This window comes from Lycorma delicatula, chromosome 1, assembly GCF_047948215.1.
Source record: "Lycorma delicatula isolate Av1 chromosome 1, ASM4794821v1, whole genome shotgun sequence".
NCBI classification, from domain to species: domain Eukaryota; kingdom Metazoa; phylum Arthropoda; class Insecta; order Hemiptera; family Fulgoridae; genus Lycorma; species Lycorma delicatula.
In genome coordinates, this window is record NC_134455.1 from 147,233,163 (window position 1) to 147,259,283 (window position 26,121).

A 26,121-nucleotide genomic window follows, 5' to 3' on the forward strand; every position below is an offset into this window, starting at 1 on the left:
TTAATATCCACAGGATTTTGTGAATGATTTATTAGAATTTTACGCTTTCAAAAAATTGTTACTCAATTATACTCATTTCATTTTTTCTAAAAATGGTACAGCACACTAGATGGATGTAACCTGAGGAGATATGACATCACACTGGTTTTTATTATTATCTTTTATAATCACATAGGATCACTTTATCAGTCTGTTATCCAAGGCTCTTCGATGGGACTGTTTGAGCATTGCGGTTCTCCCAGTACTTATTCGTACGCTTCAATCTTTGTGCCCTTTCAACTGTTGAAAATCTTCATATTGTGAGTGTGAAGCAAGTGTTTTTTTTCTTGATTTTCTTGTTTAATTTTTCTTATTTGTGGTGTCTACTAGTGTAAGGCCAATTTCTTTCAGATCGTCTCTTATTTCTCTGATACATCTGCATCCTGTCTTTGTGTTTATCAAGTCGAGATTATACTGTACTAGCTGTTTCAGAAGTCTTGAAGCTTCCATCCTCATATTATATCCAAAGAATCCCAGTCTGTTATACGTGGTATCAGTGACGGGTTCTAAACTCTTTGTACACAACTATGTTAGGCACAATCCACCACTTCCTGTCTTTCTGATACTTTTTATCGATGCAAGTTCTTTTAATTCTTTTTTTTATTTTCTGGAGTCTGTCTGTTTGATTATTTGTTCAGGCAGAAGAGTGTTTCTGCTGTATAAGTGGCTTCTGGTTTTATAACTGTGTTGTAAAATTATTTTTGCATTTATTGGTAGGTATAATTTATTGTAAGTGTACCAGGTTAATTTTTGAGCTTTAGCTAGTTGTTCTTTCTTATTTGGATTGAGGTTTTTTGTTTAGGTTGTTTATTACTATTTCTCTGAGGTATTTAAATTGGGTTACTATTTTGATTTTATTATTGTTTATGATTACTTATTTTAATCGTGTTGATTTTTGGGGCACGAATTCTATCTTTTTGAATGAAATTTTGAAGCCAGTATTATTTGCAATATTTTGAAGTTCTATTGTCTGTGATTTATGTTCTTCGATGTTGTTTGCTAGTAGTAGTTGTCGGCAAAACCAAGAGTTTGTTTTGATTTTTTGGCCTAATTTTACTTTTGAGGGATTTTTTGAGCAATTTCCTCAATACCATTTCTTGACCACAGTGGAATAATAGTGGTGAGAGCCCATCACCTTGGCGCAATCCTGTTTTGATTTCAAAAGGTTCAGACAGCTCGTCTCTGAATTTTACCTTAGACTTAGTGTTCTTGAAATCCACAGATGTTATCACCATGTCTGTTTCTTTTCCAGTTGTAATCCATTATTAGCTTGAGACTCATGATCTGGTCTGGACAGCTTTCTCTAGAATCTGAAACCTTCCTGGTATTCTCTTAGTTCAAGTTGTGTACCAATCCTGTTGAGGATGATTCTTTTTTATGTTGTCTCTAGAAGTGAAATTCCCCTGTAATTGTTAGGGTCCAGTAGTGGATGGATAAGAGCTGTCATCCAGTGTTCTGATAGTTCTTTGAACCAGACATTGACAAGCTGTTTACAAGCTTTCTAATTCTTCATCTCACCCAGTGCTTGTTAGACTTACTATGGGAGGGTTGTTTTCTGGTGATGGTGTTATTGGGGTGTTGGTGTTGAAGTTTAGGAATGCTGTTGGTTCTTTGCAATTTAGGAGTTTGTTGAAATATTTAGCTAGGATTTCCACATTGTCTTTATTGTTACGGGCCAGTTTACAGTTTTTATTTTTTATTTGTAGGGTTGGGGGTTTTCCAACATGTACCATAATGCAGCTTATAGTATTCAAACCATATGCCACTGGTTCAATAATACTTTCAAATAAATACCCTTTACTGTGATTAATTATATTTTTAATGTAGTAGAATTAGATACATTTTAATTATTTTATATTTTACAGTATTAATAACTTTCATATTGTTATATATTCACAGTTTAAATTACATTTTATAATATGATTGAAGTACTTTTATATACATTTAATTTATATTTTATAAGAATGTGAATTATTTTAGTATATTTAAGAACTTAGTATAACTTACATAATATACCTTACTATATATTGCCGCGTGTTTCGCGGCTCGATCAGGATATTGAGAGGTTGACAATTTAGAATGTTTATATAATTACAATTTATTGATTTAAAATGCCCATAATTACAATCAGACAAATTAATAATGATAAATGACAATTAATGAACACAAATATTAATATAGTAATTACAACCCCAATAATAATCAGGATAATAGTAATAAACGATAATAATATTACATGTCAATGAAAACAAATCAAATAATTAATACATAATATAGTGCATGACATAAAACATAACAAACAAAACAGTAAGCATGACATAAAAATAGAGCATAATCAACAAAGATTTAACAATCAACAATGTACGCCGGGTTGCACGTTTAATGTACGCCGGGATAGTGTATCTAATACGCTAAACGTATACCGGGTAACTTGTTAAATGTGCATGTATGTTTGTGTTTTATGATGTATGTATGCCTTTAATGTGTGTTTGTTCATGTATGTAGTTAATAGACGTCTGTAAATCGTATAAAGTAAAGAGCAATATGAACATAATTCAATAGCTACATTGATTTGTATCTAGCCTGTAAGAAATTAATTAACAGATTAAATCATAATATCATAATCATAATATGGGTAATGGATTCTTAAAACAATATATCAACAAAAGAAAAAAAAACAAAAATTAATTTACTTATCATCTATAGTTACATTACTGAATTAACAATTTTAAATTATTATCACTCTGTTATACATAATACAGTTATAAATAGTAATGAATAATAATAATTACAGAGCTTAAATAAATTGCTTATCAGTAATAACTCATTTATAACAAATAAGTGTATGCAATATTTTAATATTGTTTTCTAGAAAATCGGGTAACCTGCTAATGTATCTATACCTGCTTAATGTATACCAGGTTAGTGTATTTTAACACGCTAAATGTACCTTCTTTTTCCTGTTTTAGCCTCCGGTAACTACCGTTCAGAGAGTAATACTTTAGAGGATGAATGAGGATGATATGTATGAGTGTAAATGAAGTGTAGTCTTGTACAGTCTCAGTTCGACTATTCCTGAGATGTGTGGTTAATTGAAACCCAACCACCAAAGAACACCGGTATCCACGATCTAGTATTCAAATCCGTGTAAAAATAACTGACTTTACTAGGACTTGAACGCTGGAACTGTCTACTTCGAAATCAGCTGATTTGGGAAGATGCGTTCACCACTAGACCAACCCGGTGGGTTACGCTAAATGTACCTATACCCGCTTAATGTGCACCGGGCTATATGCTTAATGTACGCCGGGTTACACGTTTAATGTACGCCGGGATAGTGTATCTCACACGCTAAACGTATAGACCGGGTAACTTGTTAAATGTGCATGTATGTTTGTGTTTTATGATCTACGTATGCCTGTAATGTGTGTTTGTTCATGTATGTAGTTAATAGACGTCTGTAAATCGTATAAAGTAAAGAGCAATATGAACATAATTTAATAGCTACATTGATTTGTATCTAGCTTGTAAGAAATTACTTAACAGATTAAATCATAATATGAGATTAACAAATTATAACAATATCTTCAAATATCATTTAAATTGTCTATTATTTATTTACGTAATAACATTTACGTTAATCCTTAAAAGTTGGTAAAAAACATAATTTACGTATAGGTCTCTTTAGTGTGACCCATTAGCTACTTGTAATTCTACAGCTACAAAAATTGTCAGAACCCGGATAAACCTGAGTTATAACTATATGCTTCTAATGCCTGGGTGAAGTGTTTTCGTTGATGATCAGTACTAGATCTCCAACCGAAAGGAAAGGTTACGAGTGGGAAAACGCCATTTGTTGTGTTGTTAAAGATAACGTAGACAGTCCTTTGACCATAGTATCCAAATAGATTGTATCAATTTGTGGAGCAGTTGTCAACAACCTAATCGGTAATTTCAACCTTTTGATAATTGGGTTCAGGTTAACTATAAGCAGGTTCAAGACATGAGAGGACATCCGATGAAAAAATGTCCCAGAGAAAATTGTACTGGATCTCTATGGTCTGTGGAGTTAATAATTAATTTCGTAATGTACGCACTCTAACATAAGAGTGCGTACATTACGAAATTAATTATCAACTCTGAGCATTTAAGACTCTTACACTCTGGTGTACAATTAACATCATTCGTTGCGACAGAAATACTGGATAATACGCGATAGGATGTTTAACGTGTTATTGCAGAACGTTGAAGTCTGCCTCCTACAGGGATTAGACCTAAATCATCCAAAAATGGATCTAGCGAACTACGCTTATGTTGTTTATCAATAACCTGATTGTTTTTAAGATTCTTTATCTCATTGAAATACATGGACTGTGATTGACGTACAAAAAAGTAAAGCGTGATCTAATTCCTTAGTAGTTAAAGTACTAAAATTACGTTCAGACAGTTTTGATTTAATATTGTGAATGAACTGAAACAACTAAATGTTCGTAATAAAGCGTGTAAAGATGAAAATCTTTGTGTGTAAGCACACCCAAAATTAGATATACATGACGTTAACATAGTTTAACGCATTTCTAATAAGCATTCAGGATTTAAGTAATCATTATTGAAAGTAATATTACGATCCGTTGGCCAATAGGAAGAAGATTGTAATAGCCAAGGAGGACCGTACCACCACAGTAAAATATTAAGTAACTTGCTTGATAAGCAACCTCTAGACAATACGTCTGCTGGATTAGCAGGGGATTTGATGTAATGCCAACTGGTATTACATCAATACCGGTTAATAGCAGTTGCCATTACATCAAAAAAGTATCAACAAGGTTTGTTGAACCTTGTTCAACAAAACAAAGTGTTTTGTTGAACTATTACATATACCTTCCAATTCGAAGAATGTCCATGAATCCAACAAAGTGCTATCTATGGTGGAATCTTTAATGCAGTAGATACCTTCACGAATAAACGTGAAAGTAGTAAACAACCACAGAGTTCAAGTCTGGGTAATGAAATTTGTTTTAAAGGGGGAAATTTTGATTTAGAACATAGTAAATTAGATGTAATTACATGGTTGGAGTATAAAGTGCGTATATAAAGGCAACAATCGTAGCCCTTAATAGAGGCATCAGAAAATCAATGTAATTGAATAAAATTAATTTTACCATTATTGGATCTACTTATGTTAAATAACTCAAATGTAAATGATTATACAGTAAAAGCCAATGTATGTTATTAATTGTTTGGGTAATATTTCGTTCAATTTTGAGTTGCCATAATGAGTGCATAAATTGTTTGTATGAAAATATAATAGGGCCAATGATTTCTAGAGGATCATAAACAGCTGCTATGATGGAAAGAATATTTCTTTTAGTATAAATTTTAGAATTATTAGAATGAGTGATTTGAAAATGTTGTGTATCTGATTTCCATAGAACTCCTAGAGTACGTACGTTATGTTCTTAATTAGATGGTATGGATGAATTATGATTAGACGTAGAAATACTGCAATTGTTAGAATACTGTGTGTGAAATGAAAAACCATACTGTTGTAATAATTTGGAGATACCGTCCTTTAATTGAATGATTTCGGTTAGGTTATCTGAACCAGTAATGAGACCATCTACGTAGAAATCATTTTAGTAGCCTGAGAAGCTTGTGGAAAATTATTTTTCATTTTCAATTGATATTTGAATAAGACATCTTATGGGTAAATATGGTGCACAAGAGGTTCCATAAGTTACGGTTCGTAGTGCGTAATGTTTTATCTCTTGTTTTGGAGAATTACGCCAGAGAATCCGTTGTAAATTAGAATCACTGAATTTAACTAGTACCTGTCGATACATTTTTCTTTATGTTTCAGGTAACGACATAATTATGAATTCGGCATCTTAACAGTATAGAAAATAAATCTTGTTGAACAGGTCCGACTAGTAGAGTATAGTTAATAAAAACCGTTAGTTGTTTTAGATGAACCGTCGAAGACCACTCAAAGTTTGGTTGTTAAACTGGTTGATTTAAATACCGGATGATGGGGGAAATAACATACATTTGATTTGTCTATTAACAAATCACCTGAGTTAAATAATGACATATGACCCAAGTCCAAATATTCTTCTATGAAAGTGGAATAGTCTCGTTTAAGATTGGGATCATTGTTTAGCCTTCTTTCCAACGATAAAAATTTTTGCGTTTATAAAAGAATCGCCTAGCCTTATATTGTTGGGCTTACGCGGTAATGCCACTACAAATCTACCTTGATTGTTTCGAGTAGAATTGAGTTGAAAATCATTTTCACAAATAAAACTCATTAAATGGAATATTAGTATTAATCTCCTCAATTTTCCATAAGTTTTCTAGTCAGTCGAAACATTTGTAGAATCCTTTCGATAAATAAAACATGTAATGGTATTACTGCTCTTAGGGTTAACAGGAAAACAACAAATGAAAATATATCCCACTTTGTTTTTTTGGAAAACAGAATATTTCAAGTTTCGAATAAATTTTGTAGGTAAAATAAAATTCAAATAAAATTGTGCTTCAATAAAGATATCGATTTTATTTGTTATAATAAATTCAGGATCTGCAAAAAACAAATTATGAGATAAATTAAAATGAGAAATAACAAAGATATATGTCAGGAGGCTATCTTATTTCTGTTAAAATATCTCATAGCAGTTGGAATGAAAAATTCATATATAAAGAATGCAGTGTCAATTCAACACTATATTCAGAATGAGAGAGTATTATTTATTCCTAAGGTAGGAATATCATTTTTCATAAATGGAAGTTCTATTCTGAGATGTCCGAGTTTAACATGTATGAGTATTACAATGTACACCATTGATAATAATATGCGGTAGATAAAATTATGTTTTATTTGAATGCAATTTAAATGATATGTGATTATTATTCATAGACTTGTTGTCTTTTAATTTAGAATTAATATTATTTATATGAATAAAAGTTATGTTTTTGAGAACAAATCTCACATGCACGTTCAACAGTATACATTCGTCAATTGAATAACTAATTAAACAATTGAAACAAATATGTTGTTTCAGAAATTCGTTCAGTTCATCAACAGAAAAACTTAAATTTCTTACAACAGTTACAAATTAGACATTGCTTATAATTAAATTTTGAATAACTGCTAAAACTATGGATATTTTTTGTTATTACCCCCCTCCGCCAAAGAAAAAACACAAGTTTTTAACAAATCGACCAAAAATCGATGTATTTTTAATATACAATAACAATTAGGTGAGAATATGTATGTTTCAAAATAGCAGGAAATATTGATATTAACAATAACCCGGTTGGAGAAGTAACAGAAACATGCTCTTTTATATCAGTCATTTTAAACAATCTTCTTATTAACATATTAAAAATATAAGCGATATTGCTTATAATTAAAGATATAACTTATAAATATAATCAACCAAACTTAACCTACGCTCGCTTCGATCGCTAAATTTGACTAATTAACAGTAATGTTTTGATTATTTAAACAATTGGAATAATTGCTGAATTTATTAAAAATTTATTAATCTAATCAAACTTAACCTACGCTCGCTAACCTCGACTAATTAACAGTTATGTTTCAGTTATTTATTTAATAATTGCCGGCCTCCGTAGCGCGAGTGATAGTGTCTCGGCCTTTCAATCGGCCTTTCTCGGGTTCGAATCCCGGTCAGGCATGGCATTTTCAAAAAATAAATAAGTAAAAATAGTTGCAGCAATAATTATTACTGAATTTATTATTTAAATATTCAAAACATTACTGTTAATCAGTAAATGTTTGTAAATACAGTAGATTAAGTTGGTTAGATTATATTTATAAAATAAATAAGAATGGTGTTATTGGGTTATTTCTCCAACCGGGTTATTGTTAATATCAATATTTCTTGCTATTTTTAGTTACCTCCAGGTGAAAAACTTGCAAACTTGGAGGAGGGGGGGGGGAGAAACGAAAAACTACTAGTTTTTATTTTTTATTTTGAGACATGCATATTTCCACCTAATTCTTACTGGATATTAAAAATACATCGATTTTTGGCCGATTGGTTTTTTTGGGAGGGAATTCCGAAAAATATCCAAAATTATTTGTCTTATACTGCTTGTTAGCTAGCATTTATATATAAAATGTTCAGTATAGAATTTAGTTCCATTGTTGTGTCATTGTCCCTTCGAAATATTTTCAAGCATCTGTCTTCAAAATTCAAGAAATTCTACGAAATGTTTGAAAGTGGGAAATCTGAGTTGAAAGTTTCTCTTTCCACAATCTGGAGGTATTGTAATTTAACTTTGATGGTCTTCAACCTGCACATGATCTCCACAAATATACTCATCATTATCCATTTCAAGTTGCATTTGATTGGCATCATATTTGCCGTGCAACTCTTGAAGGTTTCCTAATTTAATTCATAAAATATGAATATCATCAAGTTGAGAAACATTATATTTTTCTATAAATGTACCAATTCTTGCTACAGAGGATTTAATTTGATCCTCTCTGTCTAATTAATTGTTCTCTATTCATTACAGTTGTAATTAATAATGAGAAATAATTAAATTAATTACTTGTTGATAATGAACAAATAAGTTGTAGGCTGTAGGTAATTGGCAACCATAAAACTCTTTTATTGAACAATAAATTAATATGTTGAAAGATTTGTAAGATACAAACCTGGTCAGTCTTTAACTGAAAAATGCCAAAATAAATAAACCTTCACATATCCGTGGCATAGAAACCAAAAAAAAATGTTCGAACACTTGCACACCTTTCAGTATTCGAAGCATATGCCACTGATTCAATAATCCTTTCAAATAAATACCCTTTACTGTGAAAATATTTTTATTGTAGTAGAATTACATACATTTTATTAATTTTATATTTTATAGTATTAATAACTTTCATATCATTATTATTTTTTTCTTTTTTGAGCTTTTTAGGGGCATCGATTTTGGTCATTAGTCCCGTCCCACTTCAAAAAAAAAATTTCTACATTTCACATTTCCATACAATTTTGGAATCCTAATGTTTACCGCCTAGGCTTTCCTTTCGGCCATCCTTTCTTGCACCGTTTTTCCATTCTTCTTACGGTCAACTTCTGATCATAGTGTGTCTGAGGCCTCGGACATGGCATCTTCTTCTTCTCTTGCTGATGCCAATGACGTTCGCCGGCTGACATCAGGTGATGAAAGCTTCATTGGTGCAATTAGCATCGTTGCTAAATTTAAACTCGCAAGCGATGCACTTTCGGCAGCTGATGAACTAGATTCAATCTGTAAGGGTGTGCTGGGGCTGGCTAAAATAGACGCTCTCACCGTAGCTGTTCTCTGAGCTTTTGGATGCTCTATGGGTACAGTTCTAATATCGTCTGTATCTGGTGCTTTCTCAATAATTACTTGCATCTCCATTTCGCTAGACTCAGACCTTTCCTATACTCTTGTCACAAACTCCTTTGCCTTGTGACTCGACGACGGAGTGATCTTTTTTCCTTTTTCAAATAAATCATGATTTTTATTTATTACATCGGTTGGTAGCATTATGATCGCAGGTTTTGCTGGTTTTTTATGCTGCGTCGGTACGTTTCTTATATCAACGACGTCAGTCTGAGAATGAGCCTTCGCATGTTTAATTGGCTCTGACCGATGAGTCGACTCAATCTTTGGATCAATGATTCTTTCTATCATTGTCGCAAGACTTGGTGCAATTGTATTAAGCAACTGCTCCACGTTAATGTTTGATGAGGAAGGGGCAGCAGCTGCTTCTGCATAAGTGGTTGATGGTCGAGGTGTTCGTTGACTAACAATTTTCTTCGCTTCAGGGTAACTTACTTTTTGAAGCGTTTTAACATCCTGAATGGCCGTTTCCAATTTATATACTGACCAGTTTCTTGATCGGCAATTGTGGTGCCCTTTACAATTAATGCAGATTGGGGGGTCTTTACATGGATCACCCTCACGTGTTTTCACACACACGCAAATTTTGTGCGCTTCGCATCTGGCTGCAGTATGACCGAATCGTTGACACTTAAAACATCTCATAAGCTGCGTAATGAATGCACGTAATCAAGCCGATGGATACCAGCTCGTACCTTTTCAGGAAGATTAGGCCTATTAGGATGTCAAAACATTCAATTTGGCCTATTGAATGCGAGGCCGAAGGAAGAACTACACCATTTCTTCTCATATTGAGTCTGCGACACTGAGCCACTCCCTGACTAGACATTTCCTGTACTATTTCTTCTTCTGTACAGTTTAGAAGATCGCTGCAAACAACTCCTCTGTATGTGTTAAGGGTGCTATGCGGTTGCACAGATACCGCGAATTCACCGATCTTCTTCAATGACTGGACTTTCTGGCTTTGACTGTCATTGATAGTTTCGACGTGCAATCCATTAAAAGTCTTCTGGATTTCCTTGACAGGACCACCAGCACAATTAGCTACCTCTCTAGCAATTAAAAATGGGCTAACCTTTTGGAAGTTTCCATTCTCCTTCGTAATAATTAAAAATCTTGGTTTAGGAACATTATTTCCAAGCAAAGTTTTTCTCAAATTTCTACTGATTCTATCAGCATCTTTTCTAATCTTATCTCTCTACTTACTCTTATTCCTCTTCGCTTGTGGCGAATCGGCGGTTGCTAAACGAGGGTGTTTACGTGCACCCTCTGCCACGTTTGTTTGTTCTAGAATATTCATGTACGTTGATCTCTTCTGCAGCAAGGCTAGCCGTTGGGGTAAACCCCCACTTCAGGGCTACTAACCTTGGAAGTCCGATCCGGTAATCAGTGGAACCGGCATATGTCTTGGCAGAGAGCGGATGCGCAATCTCTGCACTGACTCCAGGCTCCTACTAACCGAAGCTTTCAGAGCTCCCATGCACCGACATACATGGACACCATTGCTACATGCTTGCCATCGCAGGGGACATGTGGACAACGGAAGGGTCTCCGTTACACCTGCAATAACATTGATCCTGGCCGCCACATCGCCAGCTCTAAATATGGTATGAGTCCACCTTCCAAATCGGTTTTTTTGCATGATCTGCAGGTGGCCGATAAATCCAGTCCGTCTGGTGACCTGAAGATGGAAACAGGTCAAAAAGAAAAACATATCCGAGGAATTTACTCGGAGCCCCGTTAGCCAGCTATATGTATTGTACGTAAGTACAGCTGTTGCCGCCCTAGACGTGGAACATAGATTTTTTGTTCCGGACGTAGGGATTAACTACCTCAGGGCATTATTATTACTATTATTATTCTCTTGGGCAAGCCCAGTAAAAAGCATCTGCCCGGCCCAAAGGCAAGGCGCAGGACCTATAACTATTGTTCTGACATGCGTTGTATATGGGAACATGAACTACTGCATACTATGGGTAAGATATATGAATGAAAGACAAAATACCAGACATGAAAATTTATGAACTGCCAGATGTTAACGGCCATCGTCTCCCGCCTGCAGCTCCACTTGATCGTCCCCCTCAATAACAGGCGTTATTTTATCGCTCGAGCTTGTGACGTACCGACGGACCAATCGGCATGTATCCAGCAACACAGCCTTCTGCATTGCTCGGAACAGATTTGCTGGTACTCCAACGGATTTTAATGAAACATGCAGAGAACGTGGAATCTCTCCCATCGTGCCCAAAACCACCGGGACTACCGTTACGCTCTCCTGGTCCCAAATCTCCTTGACTTGATCTGCAAGATCCCTATACTTCACTATTTTTTCGGTGTACTTCCTCACTATGTAGGTGGACAATGGAATTGTGACATCAATCAGGAAGATGATCTTCTCCTGCTTCTTGGTCAGAACGATTTCTGGCCTATTATGCTCCACTGTCCTGTGCGTCAGTACAGCACGATCGTAGTACAGTCTATACCGATCGTCTTCTAACACAGACTGAGTATTATACCTAAAATACGGGACTGAAACGGCAAGGATACCTAGATCCAAAGTGAGCCTCTGGTGAAGCATCTTCGCCACGTTGTTATGTCGGACTGTATATTCCCTTGGAGCTAAGAACTGACAGAGATTCAACAGCTGTTTTGCATGAACCTCCCGCAAATCCACAACGCCTCTTCCTCCTCTATTCCTGCACAGGTGAAACGGAATAGCGCGACGGAGCTGCGCGGATGATGGGAGCGGTGTCGCGTGAACGATACACGCATCAATCTATTAAGCCCTTCAAGGTCTGTCGGCGTCCAATTTATCATGCCAAAGCTATAGGAAATCGACGGAACGGCAAATATGTTGATGGCCTTTACCTTATTAGAACCACTCAACTGGGAACTCATGACGGCTCTTATAATCTACTCTTGAAGCCAGATATAAGGGCCTCTTTCGCTCGACTATGGCTAATTCCAATATCCTGCAGGAAACCACGCTGCATTGCATTCATGAGTGCAGGAGCATCCATCTGCGGCACATCACACGCCTCAATCTGCGACCATTTTCCTCTCTTCATGGCATTGACCCTACACTTTTCAAGACCAAAACTCATGCATATGTCGACACTGAACTTCTCGACTAATTTGACAAGTTGCCGGACCCCTTTTTCAATGTCAGAAATAAGCTTAATATCATCCATATACATGATGTGGCTAAAACTGCACTGCCCAAGAGCAAAACCCTTCTTGGACTTCTGTAAGATGGAAGCCACTAAACAAATGCACTTAGCGATGGTTCAACGCTAAGCAAAACCATAGAGCGCTCAAGGAATCGCCCTGAAAAATGCCTCGGTTGATCTGTGTTACTCCGACCTTAATGGGGTTCTTATCTGGAACAGTCAACAAAAGATTTTTTCACCACTTACCCATAACGACACTTAGCCACTCAACGACAACGGGATCGACTTTGTACAGACGTAAGACCTCTATCATTCAGGAGTGCGGAACCGAGTCAAAGACCTTCCTGTAGTCTATATAACCAGTATATAGGCTGTCCCGACTCTTCTTTGCCGTTACAGAGATAACGCTATCAATCACTAGCTGCTCTTTGCAGCCCCCACCACCCTGACGACACCCTTTCTGCTGCTCAGCTAAGATCTAATGTCTCTCAAGATGCTTATTGATTTTGGGAGTGAGGACAGAAGTAAAAAGCTTATATATTGAACGGAGACAGGTAATAGGTCGTACTTGGACGAGTCTGCCGTCGCAGGAGAAGATTTCGGGATCAGATAGGTCATCCCCCATATTTCGGGATAGATAGGGTAAAAAAGGTCGGCATTAGACCTACATCTCGCAAGACGGCAGAGTAAAATTCTGCAAGACCGCTTGTGAACAGAAGAAAAGCGCTTGTACCAAAAGTTATGCACTCCATCTATCCCAGGCGCCTTCCAATTATGGGTTTTCTTAACCGCCTCCTGTACATCTTCTAGAGTTATTAAATGATCTACCATTGTCTGGACTCTATCAACTCGTTCTCGTTCCTCACGGATCCACGTTGCCCCACTGTTATGCTGTGAGGAACACGACCAAAGCGGGCCCCAATAACCCAAGACCTCCTCACTTGTAGGGGACGCGTTCGCCTGAGGTTGTTGCTGGGGTGAAACCTGCAACTGCTTATACAGCTCCTTTTGATTGGTACGGAGCAAGTTTGATGTTCCCGGCGCATGTTACTCCGCCGATACCGCCGTAGCCGACATGACAGTACCATCAATGCTTGAACAAATCCAGGACTTCATGGCCGGTGGTGTTTTCCGGGTTCTCATACGTTCGAATTATCGACTCCGCTGCCGATTGGATCCTTCTACAGGGGTTAGCAGATGTTAAGAAGCTGGACAAACGACCAATCTCTTTCCTCAGCTTATCGACTTTCCTACACAATTTCTCCTCCCAAGGTGGACGCTGGGGCATTGCAGGAGCGACGATTCGCTTTGACTGCCGTGATCGCACCGATGTACACTAACTCATGGAGCTCAATTATGGAGGGTACTAATCTTAACTTTTCTTCAAGAATCTCATTAATAAGGCCCACTATGTTCCTCGTGCCGCCTTGGTATATGCTGTCTGGCCGACGGATCCATACCACCATCTCGTTCTCTGCAAATTGATCGGAAAGGGGATTGTTGACTCTTATCGCTTCTTCTATTGCACTTTCATCTGAAGATGGGCTAGACAACAACCCTAACTCCCTCGAAACATCAGCTCGGATTAACACCACTACATCTGCAGGAACCCTATTATACTTAAAAAGGGATCAGGATGTTTTGGACAGACATACATTGTTGCTCAGGGAACTTCCCAATCATCGCTTGGTGCAGGGGAACACTGTACGGTTTCATGTTTGATTCCATTTTTGTTATAGTTAGGTAGATACGGTAAAGTAAGGCATTATGTTCATCTGTCCATTTAAACCGCTTCCTACTCCGGGATTCTACAGCACTGGGTGACTGTTATATAATTGTTTATCATAAATGATGAGATAATGAGACTGAACAGGGAGTTCATATTTTTGAAACTGATTTTTGAAGGTTTTGTATTAGTCTCTCAACTGTGTTTTAATGAATTCTTCTTCTATTGACTTCAGTGTGTCTTTATGGTCTTGTCTTTTTATTCTCCTTAGGGTTCGGGTGGTTTCTTTTCTTTGTTTTGCTAGGTTTGGAAGGATGTTTATGATTTTTGGGATTGGTGAAATAGCCGTGTTGATGTCTTTTTCTACTCTTTCATCACATTCCTTGTTCCACAATTAATGTTTTTTACAAGATTTTATTGGGGCTAATTCTTCTGCGATTTATTTAAAGTTGTTGGCTAGATCTTCAGATTTATCTGTGATTGTTACTTTTTCAGTTACTTTTTGCTAATTTTCATGATTAGTTGGGTAGAGTCCATTTTTCTTTTAGTTTTAGGGACTTGGTTTTGTTGCTTTCTTTGGGGAATTAATTTCATTTTAACTTTGACTACATAGTGATCTGAGCCTGTGTTTACATTGTAGATCTCCTTGTGGTGGTGTTTGTCTATGAAGACATGGTCTAGTTGCCATTTCCCTTTAGTGTAGTCAAGGTGTTTCCAGGTTTTTTAAGTTTTTGAGATTTCCTCTTGAAATATGTGGATTTCATTCAAGATTAGGTTGTGATTTCTGCAAAAATCTATGAGTCTCTGTCCATTTTTGTTTGTTTTCTTTTGGGCTGGTCATTTTCTGATGATGTCATGGTATTATCTTTCTCTGCCTAGTTGAGCATTGAAGTCTCCAATTAATTGTTTAACATGGTTTTTGGGGAAGTTATTTATAGTCACGATTGAGTACATCCCAGAAATTTTCTATTTCTTTACAACCTTTTGGAAAGTTATTTTAATTATTAGTGAGTGTATAGGCACTTATTATAGTGTAGATTTTATTAGATGCTTTTAGGGTGAATGTTGAGATTCTTGGGGATTGTGACTTCAATTCTCATATGGAGTTTATTATAATAAATTCCATACAATACACTGTGTTTTTAATATAATTTATAATGTTATAAACACTGTTTCTGAAGTAGAGCTCTGTTTTCCAAGGTAATTTTTTTTGTTTTTGTTCATATAAAACTATATACAATTTTTCCAACTTGTTCTGGCATCCATCTGAAATATCAGTCAAATCATTTAACAAATAAAATACCTGAGTCAATCAAAGACATGAACCTCATGGGAACACTTGAGGAAAATGAATATTTAATTTAAAATAAACAAATCTTATAACTGTTATAAATGCCACTGTCGTAAGTGATTTATTAGTAATCATTTTTTTTTTATCATTAAATCAAAGTAGAACAATACATCCCAAACAGCTCAATAAATAAGCATTATTGCATACTCAGATTAGTAATCTCTTTTGTAAGTACTGCCATACATTTTTATTAATACTACAAGCTACTACTACATAATACAAAACTATTGGAGGGTAAAGCTGTTCACGTCTGAAACAGAATTTTACACATGTCCCTGGTTAACACTAAATGAACAGTGACAAAGAACAACCAGACTGTCTTTTTGTTTTTTTGATCTCCTGGTAAAAACATTGCAATGAAAACAAAAGGCAAACCAAACTCTATAACAGTCCTCCTCAGGAGGTTTTGACAATTGGCTCCAAAATAAGAGTATGCCAAATTAACATAGAAGGCTGCAGTAGAAGTGAATATATTAGTTAAGTTAGCAATTAAATTTAAATTTGAAATTTTCACAATCCAGGAAACACAGACAGCTGACAATTGTCAAATTCAATCACAAGGCTATAACCAGGTTATAATTTTGATTCAACAATAAATCATCCAAAATATGGAATTGCTACATATGTTAGAATAGGTATTGATAATGTTTCGATAACCCACTCATCTGCTTCACAAGATCTTTTTGTACTACTAAAGGTCGAAGAAATTACATATTTATAAACCTCCAATTGCACAATGGCCTAATAGCATAATCCCCATCTTTAATCATCCTTCTATATATACACAGGAGATTTTATTTCACACCACCAAATTTTGGAATATAATGACAACAATACAAAAGGCATAAACCTAGTAGACTAGGCAGAGAGAAGCAACATTAAACTACTCTTTGATGCTAAGCAGAAACCCACATTTTATTCTGCAAGATGAAGGAAGGCCTGACCTAACTTTTATAATCACGGACGCACTACTACGCCACACCGTTAGAGAAGTACTTGACAACTTTCCATATTCTCAACACAGACTGATAGTCCTACCTATCTCAAACAGCACCGAAGACTGAAGTCCAGATATCCACCTATAGCAGTTGCCAATCAGGTCAACAACTTCAACACAAAGGATCACCGGACATCACTATGGCAAGGTCAAAATATCACTAACTCCAACCTTGTGACAGATCCAACTCTGAGGGTACCAGGATTTACTCTTCCCAGTAGACAGTGGTGCAACATCAACAGGAGGCACACAAATCATGATATCGGCACAAGAACCTGACCAAATGGGGAGCTGAGGAAAGCTCATGATGCGACTGATGTGGAACTGAAGAGCAAACAATCACCCACCTGCCCCTGGTTTGTCCAAGAACATCTTTTAGAGGCTTGCTACAAGACATCCACGATCTTACTCCCGAAGTATTGGAATGGCTGACCCACTGTGACCTGTGCTTATGATAAAAAGGTGCAAAATATATAATATTATTAATAATATTGTTAAATTATTGTAAAAATTGCAATGTTTGTAAGTTCATTAGAATACGCGTATATGTAATTCTACAAAAATGTAATTTGAAATAATTATCTTACCACCTTAAAGTAAAGTACAAACTTTTAACTTTTTTCAGCTCAAAATGGTTCATGCACGCATAACGGGAATTATATTCCAGTAGGAGAAGAATGGTTTAGTCCTGATTGTGCAAAATTCACATGTAGCCCAGCTGGTGCTGATAATTTAGTTTATTTAGAAGGTTATACGTAAGTAATGCTGTTATTAAAATGTTGACTCTGGCTTTGATAAAATAAAAGATTAAATACAGATTTTTTTAAGGATTAGTCATAACACATAATTTAAATATTGGGGCTTTACTATTCTAATCAACTGTTCAGAATTTATTTCTTGAATATTTTATAGATGAATATAGTATTATCCTCCTAATTACTGGGAATGAAGGAAATTTATTTATGTATCTTTCAAGACAGTCAAGAATATATAGTTTCAATAGATTTAAAATGTTTCAACAATGTATTCTTAAACTGATTTGCTTAACTTCATTGGAAAGGTGAGAATTTTCACTTTTAACCCATTATAAGGCTAGAATGAAATCAATTCAAAACCAAACTTACCCTGACTATTGTTAAGAAACAGTTCCAATGACATTCATTATGAACTATTTTTCATCAAAAGAGATCCAGGGTCAACAATACATTCATTCTTCAGAGGTTGCTGTAAATTCGACTAAATTTAATTTTGTTCTCAAAAACTTTTTAAAAACTGCATTCTATTACATTTTTTTAAGTCATTTATTAATTGTTTGTACCTATTCTGCAAATAATTTCTAGCCTTTTTCTTTTTTTCAAAAAGAATCAGATTTTTCCAATTTCCTTATTGTACCACTTTGTTCCCAGTTTTACCTTGATTCTCTTCAACCTCAAACCAAAAATTATTTTATTATAATTAAATTTTGCTGCACGTTTCCTTCTCCATCAGTTTTACAGCCCAATAATTTGGTTCTAATATTTCTGCCCTACAGTTTTACCATATGTACACCAGAGAAATTAGCTTCTTGAAATCAACTGGCCTCACCAAAGTTTATTTTGTTCATTAAAAAAGGTGATAACAAACACTAGTTTATATTTTGTACAAAATACTAAAAGCTGTGGTATTTTTTACTCTAGTATATTCTCTCCAACTAACTTCTCTTCAGTTTCTTTCAGTGTTGTGATATTTCAACTTCCAATTACGCATACATGTTTTCATAAAACATATTTTTTTATCACTTCACACTACTGGTGTAGTGTGGGGCAAGGCAAGTCAGCTAGCTGTAGAAACAAGGCAAGGCAAGATTTGGCATATTTTCACTTAAGCATGCAGGTCTGTTTTTTTTTACCTTCTTCAACATATACATAATATACATGGCTAATACATTTACCATATGTAAATCATATGAGATCTTATAATGAGAAAAAATTGCATAGCTTTTGAAATATTAATGTAAAATGACTTACTATCAAATTTGTGGAATAAATTTCCAGAAAATCTTTTATTCACCTCCTGCATGGGTGGGATTGTTCTAACAATATCCATTTTTAGGTGATTAGGATACATTGTTAAATAGGTTCTCAACCACCTCAAACACGTGCCAATTTTAATAACAAGGAAATAGCTACTCCACATCAACAAAAGGAATTGCTCTGTCATTTACTTCAAAGGATCACAGAAAATCATGGCAACACTTTGATTAGAGCATTGTAAAATACAAAATTAATAAATGAAAGATAATTATGCAGTTACTAAATGAAAATAATATTTATGAAAACGTAGTAAAAATACTAATTAAACATACTGAAATTACTTATATATTCACTGTTATTTAAATTTTAAATATATACCCAAATACTTTTCAAATAGAACTTAAAGTTCATATTATATTCTATATTCTTTTATTAGCCATGTAATAATATGTAGCTAATAAAATAGCTAAAATTAATGTAAAATGTAATTTGAATTTTGAGTTTTATTTTTAAAATATTTGGTATAATTTCAAAATTGAAATAACAAAGAATAAAATTCCATAACGTTTAATTAGTATTATTTAAAGTCATTGATAGAGAGTAATATAATTTTTGCAACAGGATATTCTTTATCTAACTTTACAGTCTCCCTTATCTTTCACATGTTTATAAAATATTAAAAAGTAAAACTCTAACAAGGGCCTATTTTCTGAGTAGGCCCTTGTATATTCTCTCCAACTAACTTCTCTTCAGTTTCTTTTAAAAATAAACTGATGCATTTGTGTTCCTAAATATAAAGTCAAAGACTTCTAAAAGATGATCCACAAGTGCACATCAAAATATTTTGCGATTCATTATATTTACATTCGCCTTTTTAATAACATGGCTTGAATATTGCCTTCAACACAATACTTCTTTGTTATTTTTAATTGTGATAGATGTCAAGATGTGATTAGTAAACACCAGTGTAATTTCATCAAAGCCTTTTCACTGATGAAAACAAGAATTTCATGAATGAAACTGATGACTGTGGTGGTGTAAAATTATTGAAAATAATTTTATAATAAATATATTTTGTAGACATTGATAATGATTGCTAGTTAATTTGAAGATAGTGAATATAGTCTATCGCAGACCTTCAGACTATTTTCTTTGGGGTTGGATGAAATTGTGTATTTACTTTGTATGTACTGGCATATAAGAACTAAAAATCATATCTGGATAACTAATAAAAATAGTCCAAATACTATAAGATATGCTTGAAAAGCATAACTTCATCATGTACCACAAAAAAACAACAGCCACATCAAACAACTGCTATAAATGTATGTTAAAACTTTTAATCACAAATAAATAATTTTGAAGTAAAAATAAATACAATTTTACAAATTTAATCTTTTGTTTTATCTATTTAGTCAAAACATATAAAACCATAAAATCTGCCCTTTAATTTGGGTCCTACCATACTGATATTTTATAATTAAAAGTCAATATGGCTTCATTTACCTTGGTAACAGAAATCAAGCTCCAACTCTAAAAGAAAGTATTTCCAGAGATTTGTTGAGACAAATTTTCTGTTTGTATTAATGTCCCAAACCAGCTCTTATTGGTACAATTTTAATCTTTGTACATATACTTATACAAAGTGAAGACTTAAGAAAACAAAATTATGATTATTAAACCTTTCTTACATTCTTTTTAACCTCTGGGACCACCATTAGGTAGGTATTGCTTCAGAGGATGAGATGAATGACAATTTTTTGTAGAGTGTGAAGATGCCAGGCCTGACTGGGATTTGAACCTGGGACCTCCGGATGAAAGGCCGAGATGCTACCACTCGTGCCACGGAGGCCGGCATGATTATTAAACCTGGAAAAATACAAGAATAATCCTTCTGGTAACCAAACAAAAGAATAAATATATTAATATTCAAGCATTTAATCAATGTATTCATAATTTATTTCTTTTCACTTCTAATTATTATTTTCTTATTAATCTATGACAAAGTAAACTTGTAAATTTAAATTATCTAATTACAAATTTTTATAGATCACTATGTTTTATTGATATGTGTTATAAAAGTAGGCATTTTAGTTATGTTTTTATTTCTTGATAACAATTTTCATTGAATTATTAGGTGATTCGTACAGCTAGTACACAACTGGTAATAATAATGTTTTTAATGTGCTTGCTAAAAGGTTAGGAATAGTCCTAAATAAATGTTAAATTGAAAAAAAATTAAGAAGTAAACAACAAAAATTGTTTGAATTTAAATATCATTTGTTCAAATATTAAATCATTTATTTTTATTTAACACTTTTTTACCACCAAAAGCATTAAATTATTGGATTTCTGTATTCAAGAATTCAAATTTGGGGGAAACCTATCTAGTTGTTATTTATACATGAAAAATTAATTAAATATATATATATATATATATATATATATGTAAATTCTATAGAGTTTTCATATGCATATAGCATATAATGATGTGAAACAGAGCGTGGTAAGAGGTCATCATATTGCTTTCTTATTAATGTTTCTTTTTTGTTACAGCTGTGGGTTAGTAAGAATTGAACATCCTCCAGAATGCCAGCTAGTGTATGATAATACAAAAAAATATCCAGACTGCTGTACACCTGAAGTTAAATGCCCCGATGGAAACAAACTATAGTCATGGTAAACAATGATTTTTTAAAGAAAATAGAAATGTGTTGAATAGAAACACTACAAAATTAGAACATTCATTCTTTAGACTCTGAAAAAAGTGTGTGTAAGCAGGTTTTTTAATATTTTTTTGTAGAATGCCTTACTTTCTAATGGCAAATCAAAAACAATAAACAAATTAATTAATAAAAGGAAGATGATAATATTATATCATGATTAATATTATTCCCGAGCTGAAAAACTAATCATGCAATTTGTTAATATGTTGTATATTATTTGTTATTGAATTTAAGCTGATCTATATTAAAATATATATGTTCCAGATTATCTTTATTTGCTGGCCTATACTTTACATTTTGATGAAGAATTTTTTTATAAATTGATTTTTATTTTTTAGAAAATAAAATAATAAATTTTTATAATATTAAATTTTTAGATGAACACATCTACTACTATGATTCGTGATCTAAAAGTGATCTCATCAGGCTGATACAGAAAAAGACATTTTCTCTTATGCTATAAAAATGTTAAACCAAATTTACACTTAGGTTTTGAAATATATATGATGATTCAAAAAACACCTACCTGTAAAATATTATATTCAGAATTTGAACGATCAATATAAAAAAAAATACATATTTTCATTTTTTTTTATGAAAAATGTTTAGTTCTTTGGTACACACAAATTGAAAAATGGTACAAATGATTACCTTACTTCTTTTACAACTAAATGTTTGAGAAAGAAAAAAGGTATTTTCTGTTGATGGGTACAAATTAACACCTAAATTGCTTTTCAGTTCCTTGATAATGAAATTCTTTTTTGTTACGCATGGTTTCCATCCATTATGAATAGTGTAATAATACTAATGTTAACAATATTTTAGTAAATTGATAGTGAATTTATCTTAATATACTGAATATGAGCCTTTATGCATTCTACATAATATAACTTTAGTCAATGTATCCAGCTCTATAAGAAGATGCTTTACATTTTGCAATTTTAAAAAAAATTATATTTGATTATAATAATACATATATATTTCATTATTTTTTTTATATAATTCATATATAATATTTTTACTTCTTAACTTACTGAAATCACACTGTGAGGTACATGATTGCTACTTTTGATTAAACCCTTCAATTTTTTATTCATGTTCAGCCTCAGTAATTAGAAAAGCATTCTAAATGAGAGATAGAAGAAAAACCAACAAAAAAGTTGTAAATACTGTCACTGGTAAATGAGTACCAATTATAACAATAATTGTTTTATTATATTACTAGCATACCACCCGGCAATGCTTCACTATTGCTAGATTTATGTATATATATATATATATATATAGATTAAATGAACACAATTGAAAGTTTGATAAAACATTAACAAAATGAACATTACAGAACTTCACAAAATTTAACTTTTCCCTCTTTCCCTTTCTCCCTTTTCTCAACATGTAAATCAATCCAATAGTTTTTTTAGTCTATAGCAAACACACATATTAACAATGAAATGAAATCATAAAATATTTAGTATAGCATGTGTTGCTTTTACATCTACAGATAGCATTGTTGTTAAAAAATGGCATGTTTTACCTGTCACAGGTATGACATCTTAGGTATATAATTAATTGGTATATAAAAACATATACGTATTTGAATGCAATGTTGTGTAAAAATTTCAAAGCAATCAGTGAAGAACTTTCGGAGATTTAAGATTTTGAAGAAATGAACATTTACATTTTTATTTATATAGAAAGTATGTGCCAAGTGTTTCAATTATTTAAATTACGTCTTTTACTTTAATAATACATAAAACATTGATTACTTATGCATAAAACTGATAAAATAATTTTATACACCATTTTTAACATTACTATTAAATTTCCAAGTTTGTTTGGAAAAAAACAAATTTGAAAAAAGTTAATTTAATAAATTCAGTTTGTACTCACTTTTTCTATGCTTTCATTAAGTGTATTGGATACATTTACATATATTTTAATTATTTCATATTTATTTTTTTACAAATACTACATGAAACCATAGAATATTGGCTTAGAATCAACAGAACGAATTTGTTTGAATTGATATCTTTCTGAAGAATTTCAGAATTTTTTTTTGAAATATTTTAACTAAAATAGTCTAATTTTCAAAGAGAGAATTTTTAAACAGATATAGAAACACAGAACTTATTATACAAGAATGTCTACACTGCTACAGGTCAATTAGAACTACTATATTTGTTTAGGAAAAGAAGGAATTTTATAAAGGGGGTGTAAAATCAAGACAATAATTAAGCAGCTTAAACTTAAACTTAATAATGAACTAGCAATAAAAAATTCTGAATATCTTTATATATTATTCATTCATCAAAGTTTAGAAAGCATAAACATATATATGTTTATGCTTTCCAAAAGCTGCACAGTAATTCTCCCTGGAGTATCTGATGTAGTGTTGGAACAGTTACTGATACAATGGAGGGAATAGTGTACCATGACAGCCTGTACCATGACTGTAGATAGCAAGAAGCCAGTCATCAGTTCAGCAATTTATCCTATCATGTGCATCAACTAAGCTTTCTATACTTTGATGAATAATAAATTCCTTTAAACAAGAATTTATAAGATAATTAATAAACATGAATTTTTATTATCAAAAAGTTGCATAACAATGTTTTGGTTGTAATTTTTGTACATACATGCTTCAGATGAAATTTAGCAAAAATATCATTGTACTTTCTGTGAAAAAGTTCTTCAAAACTGTTAACAGATGATGTGAGAATAAGGTTACATACAAGGATATAGAAATTTTTATCCTTTAATTAAAGAAATATTTAGGGAGGCACAAGTATCCTTGATATACTGTGATGTTTTAAGGCATTTCTTGCTGCTAGTGAGACAAGATGAAATGAATTTATCTGTTAAAATCTTATTAACACATCTTCAAAATTATGTGGTGAAACAAGATTCATCATGTTATCTAAAGGTTGCAGAATGAATTTAAGGCGGAACATATATGTATTTTTTTTTTACTTAAATTTCAATACTGAAAAATTGGTAAATACATGAGCAATGTTATTACAAAAGCACTGTTATAACATAGCACATATCCACATAAGATTACTTTATTAACTTCTTTAACAAAAACAGCCAATATAATCTTATTTCATAAATCTCTAATAATATTTTTTTTTAGTTTTAATTAAAAGTATTCTTAGGAACAATTTTAGAATGGTACTAATTTTACCTGGCACGAGACACTTTTTAGTTCCAATACAGGCTAAATTATTTGTTTCATTCCTCACTTGATTTATTGTGTTTTTAAACAATGCAATAATTTGCTGCTCTTTTAGTCATTTTTAGTAACAGCAGCAATGATTTTGTAAACTCCTTCATCACACTGTTTAATCAAACACTTAATAATTAATAACTTCTATTTTGGTCTATTTATACCTCATCTCTGTAATTTGTTTCTTTAGTTTTTTTAAACATTAACCTACAATTCATTATAACAAAATTGTGGTCAGAATCAATGTCTACCCCTGGATATATTTTAGTCTACAATTTTGGTTTCTGCAAAAACATTACACATTCCTGCAACTTTTGGTCTTAACCTTGTGTATTTTCTTCTTTTATGGGTTTTAAAAAAGGCTAACTTACTAGCTTTCTCAACAAAAAAATCTGAATGTCTCTTATATGTATAAAAGGATTAATATATAAATGTAAATGAAATGTAGTCTTGTATAGTATCAGGTTGACCGTTCCTGAGATGTGTGGTTAATTGAAAACCCAACCACCAAAGAACACTGGCATCCACAATATAGTATTCAAATCCATATAAAACTGCCTTCTAGGATTTGAACTCTCAACTTTGAAATCAGCTGATGTGTAATGATGAGTTAACCAATAGACCAGCCCAGTGGGCTCACTCTTTTTCTGATCTAGTCTAAACTAACTTCTTTTCCTTTTTCTTCCTCTTACTGCCAAAATTCAGTCTACCATTAAAATCAAACTGTCATCTAATTTTACATTAAATCACCGATATTATTACACATATGTACATTCTTTTTATCTCATTTTCTTCTGGAGATGGGCAGATAAGCCTTGTTATATTCTTGTGCTTTATATTTATCCTGACTAAAATAACTCTCTCACTGTGCTACTACAATAAAATAATCTTTATTCTTATACTCCAATTCATTATTATTCCTAATCTTGTATGCTTTCATTTTTTGATTGTATAATTACACAATTGATGTCCAAAAATTTGTTCATTTTTACTCCGTACCTCAACAATCTACCCATTTCTTAGTTTAATTTACTCTTATTTGAGCTTCTTGCTTTCTACTCCCACTCAAAGAATTACTTGGATTTCATACATACTGATGATCTCAACTTGAGAAGTCCCAAACCAGAGTTTGATTAGTAGTTACATTTCCCCTCCAGAATATAAAAAACGTTTTTTTGAGGAAAATCATTTCCTCAGAAAATGCTACTGTAATTTCCAATTTTTCTGTTTGGACAATATTTAATACATATGTTAATAAGAAAGAATATCAGTTTTCACATTTTTTGTTCAGGTTGTACTTAAAATCTATTATTTTGCACCTTAAATAACAACTGATAAGGCTCCTGACTAATTTCTGGAATTATTTCATAATCTGATCTATCCACAGGCACCAATCAGTAATTATAGCATCTATTGTATAATCTGCTTCTCAAAAGCATCCAGTTTCTGTGCAAGGGATATGTCAGCAT

At 32.9% G+C, this 26,121-nt stretch overlaps 1 protein-coding gene across 1 annotated transcript in view; it reads left to right on the plus strand.

Annotated features, from left to right (window-relative positions):
• Positions 1-21,689, plus strand: part of LOC142323855 (U-scoloptoxin(16)-Ssd1a-like) — a 32,235-nt gene extending 10,546 nt beyond the window's left edge. The window contains exons 2-3 of the mRNA XM_075364156.1: positions 17,314-17,443; positions 21,257-21,689. Coding sequence (XP_075220271.1) covers positions 17,314-17,443; positions 21,257-21,374 — 248 coding nt within the window. The 3' untranslated portion in view covers positions 21,375-21,689. The remainder of the gene's footprint in view (positions 1-17,313; positions 17,444-21,256) is intronic.
• The last annotated feature ends 4,432 nt before the right edge of the window (positions 21,690-26,121 follow it).